This window comes from Scyliorhinus torazame, chromosome 2 (genome assembly GCF_047496885.1).
Source record: "Scyliorhinus torazame isolate Kashiwa2021f chromosome 2, sScyTor2.1, whole genome shotgun sequence".
Lineage (NCBI taxonomy): Eukaryota > Metazoa > Chordata > Chondrichthyes > Carcharhiniformes > Scyliorhinidae > Scyliorhinus > Scyliorhinus torazame.
The window spans coordinates 170,635,377-170,653,389 of NC_092708.1; the positions used below are offsets into that span (position 1 = coordinate 170,635,377).

Genomic DNA, 18,013 nt, shown 5'->3' on the forward strand with positions numbered 1-18,013 from the left:
TTTTGACTTCAACGTTGCAGATTCTGACTCCTTTTAGAGAAGTGACTTAAATTTGTAATATAATGAAATTGGTTCATCTCATGCTCTGAAGGAATTGTGCCTGCAGCGGGAAGGAACCCAGGCATCCCATCCACCCACTCCTCTAATCGCCATCTGCCCCATAAGTGACAGAAACAGTAGGTTGTGCATTGGACTTGTCAGTCACCTGAGAATTCATTTTTAGTGGGGAAGTAAGTCATCCTCAAACCTGCGCAATTGCCCAAGAGAAAATTTCCATCATATCCACGTTACAGCCAACTCCCCTGACAATCCAAGCACAAATCAATTGAGAGAAAACACAGTTAAGTTATGTATATTTATTTTGCTGACAAATTGGCCAGAAAAACTGATCGACATTTGTGAAAAACAATTTAGAAATCCCTCATGCGCCTGAAAGATCCGATAGTTGAGTTGAAGCCGCCCCAGTCACTGTATCTCCTGTATTCACCGGGTCTCATGAAGTACTGTCGGCCTCTGTAGTTGGGATGTTCATAGAAGTTCCAGTAACCGTCCATCACTTGGCAGGAGTGGATGTCACGGTGACGGAAACGATCGTAGACAGATGGACAATCATCCATGAATTCCATCATCTGTCCTCCAAAGTCAGGCCTCTCGTAAATCCTCATTTTGTAGTTTCCACCTCGGTACTGTAATAGAAATAAAAGCATATTTGTGATGATGGTATTAATTAAATTTCTGGTTGGTTAGATGGGATAGATAAGAATAGATGGGATAGATAAGAATCATTGTATTATCAATTGGAGTAAAGCTGAGTAAATTTAATAATAAGAACAGGAGGTGGGATTCTCCATAGCCCGACACCGAAATCGGGATCAGCAATCAGGCGGAGAATGGCTTCCGAAGCCGGATTTGGGGTAAGTGCCGGTTTGACGCCGGTTCGTGATGCTCCGACCACTCCAAATCAGCATCAGCATGATGTACGCTGTGCGCAGTGGCTAGGCCGTTGGCGCGACATCAGCCGGCCTACCCACGATGCTCTGCCCCAATGGGCCGAGCTCCCGATGGCGCGGGCCACGTGTGGTCCCAGTGGTCGGGAAACTGGTGTGCTGGCTGTAGACAGTGTCCAATGCCACCACCCTTCTCCGGGATGCATGCCGCTGGCCAGGTAACTTCTGCTAGGGTTGGGGGGAGTGGCGGTGGGAGGCCATGGGGTGGGCTGTGGGGTCGGGGTGGGCGGGTTAGGGTTCCAGCACGGCCGTCTCCATGTTTTCTGGTGCTGCTCATCAGCCCTGTGCATTGTGTAATTAGATAATGGGATGATTGGATTGAAGAAATTCATTCAACCATTGGGCGTGAATTGATGGAAAAGATTCTAAGTGTGGGAATGAGCGGGAACTGCAGCGAGTTTCCCGGCTCTCCCGAATCTTGGCCAGTGCTAAAAAATGTTAATTAGTCCACTTAACGAAGCCCCCCCATGTTTCATGCCACAAATGATTGTCCCACTGGCTGATTCACCGGCACCGTGCTCACCAGCCCCCTGCTAACAAGGGAGAGAGGCACGTAAATCCCTCCTGCAGAGCAAACCCCACACAGCTTGTAACCATGCCACTGAGGAGACCAGGCCCATGATTCGAGAATGGCGACCTGGCCAGAGTGTTGGATGCAGTCATGACCAGACAGGATAACCTGTTCTCCCGAGGGGCTCAGAGGATCAGCAGCAGGGCAACCAGTGCCGCCTGGGAGGAGGTGCCATCGCCGTCACCTCGGGAAGCGCCACCCAGTGCCGTAAGAAAGTCAACGACCTCCACTGGATTGACCCCGACCCCATGGTACCGGTGCTGCCCACCACCCCCGACACCCCCGAGCATGCGCCTGGCATAGCCCTCGCCTTGCACCATTCCGTGCCCCGGCCCATCCATGTCCAGCAGTGCCGCCCACACTGGCCCGTCACAAGCACCCCATTTCCCCAAAAACTCTCCATCCCCCCATCCTCCCCAACCCCCAAATCCCTAACTCCACATACTCCCCTTCCTCCCCAAGCTCCCCACCCCACAACTCAAACTTCCCAGCCCTCGTATTCCCCTTATCCCATACTCGCTCCCCCCCATATTCTCTATCACCCCCATGCCCCCATCACTCCCCATTCTCACTATCTCTTCCCCCCAACCCCTGTCCCCATGATGAATGAAGCATTCGGCTCACGCGCCCTCTGTGCCCCCACAGGAGACATTGGCACACAGCAGGTGAAAGAGGGCCCAGGCGGGCAACAGGGTACCAGACTCTGGAGTTCACAGGGTGGTCCAGAAAAGAGCAATCACCGATGTCGAGGTTGGTGTAAGGTGTAGAGGTGAGGTTCCACCAGCCCCCACCCTGATGACCTGTCACACATGAGTTGTTAATGCCACACAGAATGACCCATCCTCCCACTGACCACTTGTCTATTCCCCGCAGGATCCACATCCGATGGTGCCGGCCCATCCGGGGTGGACCCCTGCCCTGCCTCCCGTCAGAACCCCTCAAAGGGGAGCTCTGAGGAGACCACCATATTCGCGGCACAGGAGTTATCCCACCCTGCACCAGTACAGAGACACACACCTCGGTGGGCGAATCGTGGTCAGGCTTTTGGGGCACATTCTGGTGGGCGCCACACAGCTGCCGATGCACATCAGGTGGAAGCAGGAATGCCCAGGCGAGACAGCAGTCGGAGGTCTGCTGGGTCCCAGACAGATGCTGAGCCTCAGGACGAGGTTTACCCAGAGCTGATGCCGATGCTAGGTGTGGCACAGTAGCACAGTGGTTAGCACTGTTGCTTCACAGCTCCAGAGACCCGGATTCGAATCCCGGCTTGGATCACTGTCTGTGCGGAGTCTGTATGTTCTCCCTGAGTCTGCGTGGATTTCCTCTGGATGCTCCGGTTTCCTTGCATAATTCCCGAAAGGTGGGCTTGTTAACCTGAACAGGCGCTGTAGTGTGGCGACAAGGGGATTTTCACAGTAACTTCATTTCAATGTTAATGTAAGCCTACTTGTGACAATAATAAAGATTATTATTATTATTATTCAGAGGGGGATGTCGGCGACACTCCAGCAGGTCCATAGCTGATTGGAGGAATCCCAGAGGCTATGGGCACAGGAGATAGCACTGGAAATGCATGGCACAGAGGCTAACACTGCGACTGCAGTGGACAGCCTGGTACACAACATCGGCAGCCTGAGTGGAGATGTCCAAAGCATGGCTCAGTCAGTGACAGCCATGGCTGAGTGCCTCGACAGTCCCAGGCGGGCATTGCCTGGGCACTCCAGAGCCTATGTCCCAGTCACTGAGGAGCATCACCAAAGGTTTTGACACTGTAGAAACCAACTATTTTCTAATACACCTGATAGGTAAAAGATGGCTATTTAGCATAAAATATTAAGCCCCAGTTTTAAATACCCATTTTAAATTCACTCATAACCTCAGGTCATCTCAAAACATATAGCTTCAATAGAGACACAAAAGAGCATGACACAGCATTATTCACTTTTACTGAGCTCCATTGTTCTAGCAAATACATTTGCAAGACACAATGACATTAAAACACAAGCCGTACCAGATATCAATCCAAGGACATGGCAGGCACCATAGCAACATTAAGGCGCTATTGTCTACAATGTGGCTAACAGCTAAGTCAACAGAAGTCCAGTTTAAACTGGTTGTGATAACAGCACAGAATTGCATTCCATAACATGCACAAGTATTCAGACATGAAACACTTAAAGCTAATGTTGCACATTAAAGATTGACAGCTAACCGTCAAATCAAACTCATTTGATTCTAACCCAAACCAATTAGGATAACTTTGAGGTGTAGATAGATGACTAAAGACAGAAGTGATTTCCTATAACCGTGAAGATCCATACGGCCATCTTTATCTGGATCATTCTATACTTTGATCTAAACTATTCGCTATCTCTATTTTTCACTTTTCCACTCTAACTCTTGAAGTAAAAGCAAGCTGTTGTGCCATATTATTTTAAAAGGCATATTGTGTACAAGTTGCTTCTCTTTAAGTCCTTTTTGCTAGCCGGACTTATTAGAGAATAAGATTTAAGTGACTCTCAATTGTAATCAAATAGAGGCAATAAATGATTCTTACTTGCATCCGAGAAGTTTTAACTCAAATTTCTACTGAGTTTTAGTGTCGCAAGTTCCTCACTAATTCCGCATGGTAGATCTCTTACAGACACCATGTTGCAGACACTGGGAAGCTGCCAGGGCTGGCAGAGCCTGGTGACGGAGGGGCAGTCAATGCTCAATCCAGCTGCACCTCCATCCCGAGGTGAACCCCAGGGCCCTATGGGCACTGACCAGGAAGAGAGAGCCCTGGGTACCAACCCAGAGCCATCCTACAGAGTGGCGATGACAGCTCTCCCATTCCACGCCCCTGACAACAACGCATCTCGGAATCAGCATCCTGAATCAGGTGGCACGGCGGGGCAGTGTCGCCAGAAAGTGGGCAGAGGCTCGCTGGCCACAGGGCCTCCAGAGGATGCCCACCAGGGGAACCAAAGGCCGTGGGATGCGGTAGATAGCAGGCTGCCACCACCTCTGATGTGTATCCTGGGGACACACCTAGGCGCAATGGTAAAGCATGAAAAGCTAAGCAGGTCAAGGATCACTGAGGGGGCATGGGGGTTGAGGGTAAGGTGGGGAGGGTGCAGTGAGAGGGGGGAGGGTGCAATGAAGGGGTGAGGGTTTGGGAGGGGTGCAGAAGGTGAGATGGCACTATTGGGGGATTGGGGCAGTTTGGGACACACATGTATAGTCTTTTTAAAAAGTTGGACTCGTGAAATATGACGCCTCTGGCAATTTCTTCTGCAATGCGGGGAAAGCACCAATCTCCTGCTCCCTGTGCATGGAGGTCCTGGATGCTTCTTCTACCCCCCCACCCCACCCTCCCAGCCACACATTAGCACACCACATGCAGACGATGGGTGTGAGCGAGCACTGAGCAGACAGGCTGACAGTAAGACTGATGAACTCAAAGTATTGATCAGCACATGGTATTATGACATTATTGGTTGAAAGAAGGACAGGATTGACATCTGAACATCTGAACATCGCAGGGTATAGAAGTTTCAGGTGTGCTGGAGGGGGAGGTAACAGAGGAGGAGGAATTGCATCATTGATTAGGGAGAACATCACAGCAGTATTCAGGGTAATATCTTTTTTGGTTCTTCAAATGAAGTGACATTGGTAGGACTTAGTAATAAAAAGGGGACAATCACATTGCTGGGAGTGTACTGTAGGCCCCAAACAGTCAAGGAGAGATAAAAGGGCAGCTATGTAGGCAAATCTCTGAGAATTGTAAGATAAATCAGGTCATAATAGTGGGAGATTTCAACTTCCCCAGTATTAACTGGGATAGTCAAAGTGTGAAGGGCTTAAGAGGGGATTTTTTTGCCAATGTGAAGAAAGTCCCACAAGGTAGGGGGCGGTGTTGGATCTAGTTTTAGGGAATGAAGCCGGCAAAGTTTCAATGGGGAAGCGTTTTGGGAACAGTGACCATAACTTAGTAGAATTTAAGGTAGTTATGGAAAGGGCCAAAAATAGACTGGAAATTAAGTTTCTTAATTGGGGTGGACTAATTAAAGTCAGACAATCTGTCCCAAGTTAACTGGGAGCAGCTACTTGTAAGAAAAGGTGTGAGATTCATTCAAAAAGAAATAGAGAGAATACAGGGCCAACATGCTCCCATGATAGTGAAGGGTGGGAGCAATAATCCAGAGAACCCTGGATGTCAAGGGATATCCAGGGTTGGATAAGGGATAAAAGGAGGGTTATGGCAGATACCAAGGGCTCAAAACAGCAGAAGCCCTGGAGGAATATAGAAAATGCTGGGGGTTACTTCAAAAAAAAGTTAGGAGTGCGAAGAGGGGGCATGAGAAAGCATTGACACGTAAATAAAGGAAAATCCAAAGATGTTTTCTAAGTATATTGAGGGCAGGAGGTTGACCGGGGTAAGAGTAGGGCCCATTAGGGACCAACGTGGCAATTCGTCTATTTAACTGGAAGATATAGGTGAGGTTTTAAATTAGTACTTTGCATCTTTGTTCACTACAGAGATGGATGATGTAGGTATAGAAATCAAGGAGGTGTAATGTGATTTACTTGAATGACTTAACATTGAGAGCGAGGAGGTATTAACAGTTTTAAATGGGCCTAAAAGTGGATAAACCCGCAGGGCCAGATGAGGTGTATCCAAGGTTATTGTGGGAGGCAAGGGAGGTGATTGCATGGGCTCTGACTCAGAATTTCATATTTTCTCTGGCCACAGGAGAGGTGCCAGAGGGCTGGAGGACAACTAATTTGATATAATTATTCAAGAAGGGAAGTAGGGACGAACCAGGAAATTACAGGCCAGTGAGTCTAACGTCAGTGGTAAGGAAACTACTGGAAAAAATTTCTGAGGGCAGAATTATTCTCCACTTGAATAGTCAGCATGGTTTTGTCGAAGGGAGATCATCCGCCTTACAGACATTTGAGGAGGAGACTCGATGTATAACTGAGGGTAGTGCAGTTGATGTAGTCTACATGGACTTTAGTCAGGCTTTTGACAACGTCCCACATGGGAGGATGATGAAGAAGGTAAAAGCTCATGGGATCCAGGGCAATCTGGCACACTGGATACAAAATTGGTTTGATGACAGGAGGCAGAGAGTGATGGTCAAAGGGTGCTTTTGTGACTGGAAACCTGTGTCCACTGATGCTCCATTGTATTTTGTAGTGTACATTAATGATCTGGATGTGAATGTAAGAGAAATGATAAGTAAATTTGCAGAAGACACAAAAATTGGTGGTGTGGTAAATAGTGAGGAGCAAGGCCTTAGATTAAAGAACATTATAGGCAGGCTGGTTAGATGGGCAGAAGAGTGACAAATGGAATTTAATCGTCAAAAGTCTGGGGTAATCCATTTGGGAGGGCTAACAAGGCAAGGGAAATACAATGAACGGTTGGACCCTAAGAAGTACAGAGGATCAGTGGGACCTTGGTGTGGATGCTCACAGGTCATTGAAGACAGCAGGATAGGTAGATAAGGTGGTTAAGAAGGCCGATGGGATTCTTGCCTTTATTAACCAAGGTATTGAATATAAGAGCAAGGAAGATATGCTGGAGCTGTATAAAACACTGGCTAGGCCTCAATTAGAGTACTATGTATAGTTCTGGTCAGCACAGTTTAAAAAGGAAGTGATTGCACTGGACAGGGTACAGAGGACGTTCACCAGGATGTTATCTGGCTGGATCGTTTCAGCTATCAAGAGACTGGATAGGCTGGGGTTGTTTGCCCTATGCAGAGAAGGCTGAGGAGGGAATGTGATTGAGGTGTATAAAATTCTGAGAGACATAGATAGGATGGACAGGAAGGTACTTTTCTCCTTAGTGGAAGAGTCAATAACCAGGAGAAATAGATTTAAGGTAATGGGCAGAAGATTTAGAGGAAATGTGAGGAAAAACTTATTCACCCAGAGCATGTTGGGAATCTGCCGGAAAGGATGATAGAGGCGGGAATCCTCACAACATTTAAGAAGTATTTAAATGAGCACTTGAAATGCCATTGCATACAACACTAAAGGCCAGGTGCTGGAAAATGGATTAGAATAGTTAGGCGCTTATGGTCGGCGTGAACATAATGGGCCGAAGGGCCACCTTCCGTGCTGTAAAACTCTAAAACTCTATGAAATAAACATTAATGGGGAACAGGACTGGAGTAGAGTGGACACTGGGAATGGCAATATGAAGTGGTTGGAGAGGCTGTGATTACAATGATTGTGGAGTCACACAAGGACCTGACTCTCCTAAGGCCAACAGGAAGGCTTTTAGTATAATTTCCTGGCGGTCTCTACTTACAAAACTGCAGCCACGTAAAGATCCATCGCAATCAAACATCTCTCAGGGTACAGAAAGCCTCTCTGACATCTCATTTTGTGGCGGTATCCACCTATATTAAAGGCTGATCAGAACTGATTTTATATTAAATCATATATTCACTTTATATTAAAAACTGATCAGAGCTGATGCTATATTAACTCATGTCTTTAACCCTATATTAAAAACTGAAGACTGATGAAGTCCATTATCAATGTAAACCATTACTTATCGCAATAATGTTTTTAATATGAATCACAGACAAGGGGTGGGATTCTCCCCTACCCGGCGGGGCGGGGCGTCCCGGCGTGATGGAGTGGTGGGATCCACTCCGGTGTCGGGCCGCCCCAAAGGTGCGGAAGTCTCCGCACCTTTAGGGGCCAAACCCTCACCTTGAGGGGCTAGGCCCGCACTGGAGCAGTTTCCGCTCCACCGGCTGGTGGGAAAGGCCTTTGGCGCCACGCCAGCCAGGGCCGAAAGGTCTTCGCTGGGCGACGCGGGTCCGCGCATGCGCGGGAGCATTAGCGGCTGCTGACGTCATCCCCACGCATGCGCAGGGGAGGGGGGTCTCTTCCGCCTCTGCCATAGTGAAGACCACAGCGAAGGCGGAAGAAAAAGAGTGCCCCCACGGCACAGGCCCGCCCGCGGATCGGTGGGCCCCGATCACGAGCCAGGCCACTGTGGGGGCACCCCCCGGGGCCAGATCGCCCCGCGCCCCCCCCCCCCAGGACCCCGGAGCCCGCCCGCGCCACCTTGTCCTGAGGTTCAAGAGGTGGTTTCATCCACACTGGCAGGACAGGCATTCCAGCAGCGGGACTTCAGCCCATCGCGGGCTGGAGAATCGGTGGGGGTGGGCCCGCCAACCGGCGCGGCGCGATTCCCGCCCCCGGCGAATCTCTGGTGGCGGAGACTTCGGGACCCGGCTGGGGGTCGTAGAATCCTGCCCATTATCTTTGTAAAAGTCCAGATGCAGTAAACTCATTAAATCATGTGGCCTTGTCTGGAAATAAGCTCTGCTAACTAAGGGAGGATATCACTTGTAGAGTGACTTTGCCACTATGGGGGCAAAAGACCCTGCCAAGAAGGGAGGCTGGGGGTTTTCTGGAGATAGCTACCAGAGGTATCAACCTTGTATCTAGTGTCTTGTCAGACCTCCTTAGAAACCAAGGTCTTGCCGACCAAAAGAGAGACTGTTCTTTGTCTCGAAATAACTGGGGAGTCAAACTCCATAAGTATGAAAAGGATATAAATATTTAAGCAAAAGCTGCGAAAGCGAGAGTTTCGCTTGGGGGATATTACTGGGTGTTTATTTGAGTAAGCTGCTATCTCGACTCGTAGAGTTCTGCTCTTGATTGAGTGTCGAACTCCGAGACTACTAGTCGTTGTAAGGATGAAATGTTTATAGCTTAAGCAATTATGTAGTTCAGGAATTCACAGGCTAGCTCATCACATATCCTGTAATTGTAAAACTGTATCATTTATCAAACACTTGTATTATCTTTTTTTCTTTAAATACATTACGTATATATTTTACCATACAGATCCGTGTCTATTTTAATAAATAAGAGTGACATTTAACTAAGACTCATCATATTCTCACCCTTTGAGGCTATCTGAAGGGTCACTTGCCCATGCCTAGCTCGCAAGAATTAGAAATATTTAGTCGACGTTAACGAAAAGATAGCCATCTAAGTCATAGTCTAACCTGTACACTGAAGGTAGTGAATGCAAGGCACATTGTGCATACTATAATTAGAACTCCCATATAGCGAGTCTTACTTTAGATATTCACAAGACCTTGTCTGGTAGCCTACAACCTCGACTACTCCGGAACATCTTAGATAGAATACTCCTCAACTGTCACAATTTGTATTCTAAGTAACACAACCCTGTTTTAGGCCGCCACCAAAAAACCTTAAAAATTAATTTTGAGGAGCAATAAGTTCCCAATCCTACCAATGCAAAGTTATACCTTCAGAACTCTGCTTTGTTGTTATTACAAATGTCAACTGTGATAAACAGAATAACATCCACAAACTTAGGTGCCCTGCTGAATGAACATGTCCTCGAGCTCAATCTGAGCGGAATATGTTACTTGGCAGGGGTGGAACCATGATCATAAAGATGTTCACTTCTCGGCCTTTTGGCTAAGATCAAGCGTCAGATCAATCCATGATCTTGTATGTCTCAATTTGAATTTGAATTGATTTCTGGAGCAAGAAAGGAGATGGATTAATGGCTTGCCCTGCCCACTCTGTGCATTGGCTTGTAACTTTAAGAAAGGAACACATTTTTAAAAAAAGTAAACAACCAACTTACATATGGGTAGGTGCGACATGACCCAACGCTGTCATTGAATCCCATCCAGCGCTGGTAGTCAGGGTATTCTCCCCTGCTCAGAACATACTGGTATCCCATGTAATTGGGTCTCTCATACATCACCCACCAGTCACTCATAACACGCATGGAGTTACAGCGGCTGAAGTAAGGGGACAGGTCAGCACAGTCACTGCTGCACTCATAGTGCCGACCCTGGAAGTTCCTGTCCTCGTAAAAGATAATCTGTGGAAAGAGACAAGATTAATTGATAAGCCTGAAAATCTCTGGATAATAATCAAGAACTCTCACATCCTGTAGAAAATCAGACTGATTCTTACCTTTGCCATTTTGAGCTCACAGTTAGATGAATAACTGCTTTAACATAGCAACACGTTGTACAGTGTGGTATATATATGCTGTACAGAATGACCTCTCTCCTCTGTTCCTTTGTTATTCATATGATCTGATGCTGAACATCAGCAAAAAGAGAACAAAACACATCACTTGACATGTTGCTTGACATGTCACTGATTCTCTTCACTTTGCTTTCACTTCATTTTATTTGTTGTGTGAAAACAAAGAGGGAGAGTCCATCGTCCTTTCTACATTCAAATTGTTTTCAAACAGCATTGGTTGCAAAATCCATTTTCAAGAACTTATTTCCAAAATATACCCAGCTAACTCGCTTTCTAAACTAACCAAAGGAGAAAAAGCAAAACATGAATTAATTGCTTTGGTGACTGACGTAACTACTTCCAGTTACGATGCAACTGTAAATGGCTTTGTTTCTCTGTTTGAGTCCAATCAAATTAAGGTGCACATCGATGTGATGATGCATGTGAACAAAGTGGGAAAAGCTTTGTCGGATTAAACAAAATCTTGCAAGACAAACCCATCTGGATTTCACCCTCACTGGGCATGATCCAGATTTGTGTATTAGGGTCTCATTTAAATATGGTTTTATGGGATTCTCCCAGTGCCCAGGACCTAATGGACCTGTTGATCTGGTGCTCAGAGAGGGACATGCGTTCCCTCGATCACCCCCTACCTGGTACCAAGGTCATAGGAGGAAGACAGATGAGGTGCTGAAAGCAGAATTAACTGAATTAGGAAGGAATTTAAAAAGCAGGATGTCATGAGAAGGAATCTTAGGAGTAATCCCAATTCCACATGCTAGTGAAAATAAGAATAGGAGGACTGGTCGATTAAATACGTTGCTGGAGAAATGGCATAGGAGGGAGGGCATCAGATTTCTGAGGCATTGGGACTGGTTCTAGGGCAAGTGGAAAATGTACAAGATGGATGGGTTACATTTTAATAGGACTGGCACTGATATACTATCAGGGATATTTGCTCACGCTGTTGGGATGGGTTTAAACTAGCTTGTCAAGGGCATGGGAACCTGACGAGTGACCCAAATTGAAAGGAAGTAATGTTGGTAACCGGAAGTAGTAATGGGACTAAGGGCAGGAGAAACAAAGCAAAGTACCGAGTATGTGTTGATTGTGGAATGATGTCAAAAAGACAAGGTGCTCTAACTGAATTCAGGGTGCTCTAACTGAATGCGTGCAGCATTCATAACAAGGCAGATTAGATTTAGATTGAGATTAGAATTAGATTTATTGTCATGTGTACCAAGGTACAATGACAAGTATTCTTCTGCGAACAATCCGGACAGATCGCTCCATACATAAGAAACATAGGACATACATAAATACACAATGTAAATACATAGACATAGCTATCGAGTGAAACATACAGACTGTTGTGCTACTCAGTAGAGAAGATGTGTGGAAAGATCAGTTCAGTCCATAAGAGGGTCATTCACGAATTTGATAACAGATGGGAAGAAGCTGTTTTTGAATCTGTTACTGCGTGTTCTCGGACTTTTGTATCTCCTGCCTGATGGAAGAGGTTGGAAGAGAGAATAACCCAGTTGGAGGGGTCTCTGATTATGCTGCCCGCTTTCCCAAGACAGCCGGAGCTGAAGACAGAGTCAATGGATGCGAGGTGGGTTCGTGTGATGGACTGGGCTATGTTCACAACTCTGAAGTTTCTTACAGTCTTGGGCCAAGCAGTTGCCATACCAGGCTGTGATGCAGCCAGATAGGATGCTTTCTATGGTGCATCTGTAAAAATTGGTAAGAATCAATGTGGGTGTGCTGAATTTCCTTAGATACCTGAGGAAGTATAGATACTGTTATGCTTTCTTGGTCGTAGCATCGACGTGGGTGAACCAGGACAGATTATTGGTGATGTGCACACCTAGGAATTTGAAGCTGTCAACCATCTCCACCTCGGCACCATTGATGCTGACAGGTGTGTGTACGATACTTCGCTTCCTAAAGTCGACCAGCTCCTTAGTCTTGCTGACATTGAGGGAGAGATTGTTGTCATTACACCACACCACTAGGTTCTCCATCTCCCTCCTGTACTCTGACTCATCGTTCCTTGAGATCCGACCCACTACGGTCGTGTCATCAGCAAACTTGCAGATGGAGTTAGAGCCAAATTTTGACACACAGTTGTGTGTGTATAAGGAGTGTTATGGGCCAGGGCTTAGAAATTGCAAAGTGTATTATGAAGTTCACCTGACCTACAACCTTTATGTTGAATTTGATTCGGATAAGCACAAAAGCCTTCACTGCAGATGTGAATCATCAGACTTCCTTGACACTAATCCAAACAAGGTTATTCTAGAAATGTAGTTAACATATATATATAATAACCACAGCAAAATTAAACTAAAACCCATTTTTAAGGGTGTAGCCAGCACACTGTATTCTTATTTGAATGGGCTGGTCCTTTTCCTGAAATTCTGATCCTGTTCCAACCAGCAGATTCAAACTCCTTCAACTATATCTTTCACATTACCAAGGCAGATAGACACAACCAATGGGCTTTCTACTGGAACAGCTTTTAAAATGAAAACAGAGAAAAACAGGGAAAAGACCTCTATCCCCTTCTGTCGTCCAAAAGCAATAAAACTGAAACCGAAAAAAAAAACGCTCACCTGACAGCCACAGCCCAATGTGCTACAAGTCACATGATAAGAGACTGAATCTTTCTTAAAGGGGCACTCACATGATACCTCCCCTCAAGAAAAAAAAAAACCATCACCTTCAAAGATGGTTTAATTTTTCACCTTTTCACTTGCCCATTCCTAACACTTGACAATAAACATACATACATTTTAAAACATCAAAACAGGCAAACATTTACAATAATACAGTTCATTTTAGTTCTTTATCTTCCACCTTTGAACCTGCTTCCCTTCATCACATTCGTGCCAAAGTATTCACTATCACCTTTACTCGTCCTGCCATATGTATAAATTTTAAATTAAACTCCAACGAAACAGTCAGACATTTTTCTTCTCGAATTTCTCCAAAAACTTACATGGATTATGATCAGTATATGTAATTGTTTCAGACGAATTGCTGGTAACATAAATGCTAAAATGTTGCAAAGCCAGCACCATGCTCAGTCTCCTTTTCAATTGTTGAATGCTTCCTCTGGTGATCATTTTTTTTTTAAAAATACCCAATAGGTCGCTCTATTCCTTCGTCATCTTCTTACAAGAGCACAGCAACTATACCCACATCACTCGTATCGATAGCCACCTTGAATGGTTTTGTGTAATTTGGGGTGGCCAATACAGGAGCAGTGGTTAACACAGCCTTCAGGCCTTCAAATGCCAGTTGACACTCCGCTGTCCACTGAAACTTGCAACTCTTCTTCAGCAAGTCCGTCGGTAGAGCAACCACGCTGCTAAAATTCGGCACAAATTTACGATAAAAGCCACTCATTATTTCGCTTTGTGTCGAGGATATTGGAAACTCCCCAATAACATTTGTTTTCACATCCCGTGGGACCATTTGTCCATATCCAATTGTATGGCCAAGGAACATGACTTAGGCTTTTCCAAACTCACTTTTGGCTAGGTTTACCACCAAACCCGCCTCCTGAAGTCGATCGAATAACTCCATCAGATGCTTCAAATGTTCTTTCCATGTCTGACTAAAAATCATCAGATTGTCTATGTACATCGCACAATTAGGTAATCCTGAAATGACTTTGTTAGTTAACCGTTGATATGTGGCTGGGGCGTTTTTCATGCCAAATGGCATAATATTGAATTGGTTTAAACCATTTCGAGTCATAAAAGCTGAAATCTCCTTTTCTCTTTCGGATAAAGGTATCTGCCAGTAACCTTTGAGTAAATCCAGTTTGGAGATAAAGCCTGATTGTCCCACCTTCTCAATGCAGCCCTCCAACCATGGGATAGGATAAGAGTATATTTTTGTAACTGCATTAACCTTTCTATAGTCCACACACAATCATTGAGTCCTGTCCAGTTTCGGTACCATCACTATGGGTGAGCTCCACTCGCTACAACCCACTTCAATTATGCCAATTTCCAAGCATACTTCCAATTTTTTTTTGAACCTGTGCCAATTTTAGAGGGTTATGTCTGTATGAATGTTATTTAATTGGAACAGCATTTCTCACATCTACATCATGTATAGCCATTTTAGTACTTCCCAATTTATCTCCACAAACTTGCCCATGTGATATTAATAACTCTTTCTGGTCAGTTTGTTTTTCCTCTGGAAGGTTTATCCCAATCTTTAAGAACAGCCTCGTTATCCAATTTAATTTGAGGAATGTCAAATTAAGAGTCGTCTGGATTTGGTTCTTCACTTTGAGCTAGCATCATTAAAACCTCCTCCTTTTGCTCTTCTTCCCTTTCAAAATACCTTTTAAACATATTCACCTCGGTGAGTTTTCCTTTTATCTGGCGTTCTTACCAAATAATTCACCTCACTCAATTTACTTTCAATCTGATAAGGTCCACAAAACCTAGCTTTTAAAGGTTCACCTACCACTGGTAACAACACTAAAACTTTATCTCCACTGGCAAAAACTATGAGCTTTTGATTTCTTGTCCGCTACCTATTTCATCACATGCTGTGCAACTTTTAAATGTTGTCTAGCCAATTCACCTGCTCTATTTAATCATTCCCAAAATTTGACACGTAATCCAATAATGTAACTCACCTCTCCCACAGTGCTGGGAGAGGTGAGTGCACACAAGGTGTGGCAGGAATGCCTTTAGACACGGAGTGCTGATTGGAACAGAGTGCATCTGAGTTTAGGTGAGTTACTGAGTTTGGGTGAGTGGCGAGAGAGGGCTGTGTTTTTGTTGGTGTTCGGGTTTATCCTTGAGGTTATATCAAAACAATTTTTTTTAAATTATTATTTAAATTAATTAACTAATTGAATATGGCTGGACAGGTGATGTGCTGTTGCTGTATGATGATGGAACTGGTGGATCCCATTGAGACCGTCAGTGACCATATCTGCAGCAAGTGTTGGCTGCTCGAGGAACTTCGGTTCAGAATTGATGAGCTGGAGACCGAGCTGCACACACTGCGGCACATCAGGGAGGGGGAAAATTATCTGGACGCTTTGTTTCAGGAGGCAGTCACACCCGGTAAAATAAGTACTGTTAATTCGGACAGTGGTCAGGGACAGAGTGGTGTGACTGCAAGGGAGGCAGGTAGAGGGATCCTGAGTTTAGGAGTTGAGGAGCCTCAGCCCTTGACCTTGTCCAACAGGTATGAGGTACTTGCTCCCTGTGTGGATGAGGAAGAGGGCTGTAGGGAGGATGCGTTGACTGACCACTGCACCGTGGTACAGGAAGCCATTCAAGAGGGGGGAGCAAAAAGACAAGTGGTAGTTGTAGGGGATTCTATAATTAGGGGGATTGATGGCATCCTTTGTAAGCCAGATCGAGAGTCCCGCATGGTATGTTGCCTGCCTGGTGCCAGGGTGAGGGACATCTCTGGTCACCTTGAAAGGATTTTGGAGAGGGAAGGGGAGGATCCAGTTGTTGTGGTCCACGTTGGGACTAACAACAGAGGTAAGACTAGGAAAGAGGACTTGTTTGGGGATTATCAAACACTAGGGACTAATTAAAGAACAGGTCCTCCAGGGTTATAATCTCTGGATTACTACCCGAGCCATGTGCCAATTGGCATAGGGTTGAGAAAATTAGGGAAGTTAACACATGGCTAAAGGAGTGGTGCGGGAAAGAGGGATTCCATTTCATGGGGCATTGGCATCAGTACTGGGACAGGAGGGACCTGTAACATTGGGACGGTCTTCGCCTGAACCATTCTAGGACCAGTGTTCTAGCGAATAGGATAAATAGGTTGGTCACAAGGACTTTAAACTAGCAAGTTGGGGGGAAGGGAAGTGTAAAGCTATGGACAGTATAATGGTGAATGGAGATCAAGGCAGCAGGTTACGTGACAGGTTATTATGTAAAGATATGGGTTCAAAGACAAGGAAAATTAGGAGAAAGGGTAAGAGGAAAAATAATTTGCGAAAAGTTACTGATCAAGGTGTTAGGATTCATAACAAAGTCATAAAAAAACAGCATAAGTGTACTTTACCTGAATGATCGTAGTATACAAAATAAGGTAAATGAGTTGATGGCGCAAATCATCGTGAATGAATATGATTTAGTGGCCATTACTGAAACGTGGTTACAAGATGGTCACGACTGGGAGTTAAATATCCAAGGGTATCAGACTATACGAAAGGATAGAATGGGCGGTAAGGGCGGTGGTGTAGCTTTGTTGTTTAAGGATGGCATCCGGGCAATAGTAAGGGATGATATTGGTGCTATGGAGGACAAGGTTGAATCAATTTGGGTGGAAATCAGGAATAGTAAGGTGAAAAGGTCACTGATAGAAGTAGTCTATAGGCCACCAAATAGTAACAGGATGGTAGGGCAGGCAATAAGCAAAGAAATAACGGATGCATGTAGAAATGGTACAGCGGTTATCATGGGAGATTTTAATCTGCATATCGATTGGTTTAATCAGGTTGGTAAAGGCAGCCTTGAGGAGGAGTTTATAGAATGTGCCCGGGATAATTTCCTGGAACAGTATGTAATGGAACCTACAAGGGAACAAGCGGTCCTAGATCTGGTACTGTGTAATGAGGCAGGATTGATTAATGATCTCATAGTTCGGGATCCTCTTGGAAGGAGTGACCACAATATGGTGGAATTTAAAATACAGTTGGAGGATGACAAGGTAAAATCAAACACTAGTGTTTTGTGCTTAAACAAAGGCGATTACAATGGGATGAGAGAAGAACTAGCTAAGGTAGACTGGGAGCAAAGACTTCATGGTGAAGCAGTTGAGGAACAGTGGAGGACCTTCCGAGCAATCTTTCACAGTGTTCAGAAAAGATTCATACCGACAAAAAAGAAAGATGGGAGAAACGGGAAAAATCGACCGTGGATATCAAAGGAGGTGAGGGAGAGTATCAAATTGAAGGAAAAAACATACAAAGTGGCAAATATTAGTGGGAGACTAGAGGACTGGGAAGTCTTTAGGAGACAACAGAAAGCTACTAAAAAGCTATAAAGAAGAGTAAGGTAGACTATGAAAGTAAACTGGCTCAGAACATAAAAGCAGATACTAAAAGCTTCTACAAATATATAAGACAAAAAAGAGTGGCTAAGGTAAATATTGGTCCTTTGGAAGATGAGAAGGGAGATTTAATAATAGGAGACGGGGAAATGGCTGAGGAGCTGAACAGGTTTTTTGGGTCAGTCTTCACAGTGGAGGACACAAATAACATGCCAGTGACTGATGGAAATAAAGATATGATAGGTGAGGACCTTGAGATGATTGTAACCACAAAGGAGGCAGTATTGGGCAAGCTAATGGGGCTAAAGGTAGACAAGTCTCCTGGCCCTGATGGGAT

At 45.2% G+C, this 18,013-nt stretch overlaps 1 protein-coding gene and 1 pseudogene across 1 annotated transcript; one reads left to right on the forward strand and one right to left on the reverse strand.

Annotated features, from left to right (window-relative positions):
• Positions 1-341: 341 nt before the first annotated feature.
• On the reverse strand, positions 342-10,590 carry LOC140393477 (gamma-crystallin S-1-like). Its single transcript, XM_072479806.1, has 3 exons — positions 10,564-10,590; positions 10,226-10,468; positions 342-686 (listed from the first exon to the last, which is right to left on the reverse strand). Exons 1-3 carry the CDS (start codon positions 10,570-10,572, stop codon positions 411-413), a joined length of 528 nt encoding a protein of 175 aa, XP_072335907.1. The 5' UTR covers positions 10,573-10,590; the 3' UTR covers positions 342-410.
• LOC140408086 (U2 spliceosomal RNA) lies at positions 10,034-10,200 on the forward strand (annotated as a pseudogene).
• Positions 10,591-18,013: the final 7,423 nt, after the last annotated feature.

Excerpts from the sequence above, each read along its gene's own strand:
- LOC140393477 (XM_072479806.1), bottom strand. Across the intron at positions 687-10,225 it reads CATGTCGCACCTACCCATAT|TACCGAGGTGGAAACTACAA; the intron begins GTAAGTTGGTTG and ends TTTCTATTACAG.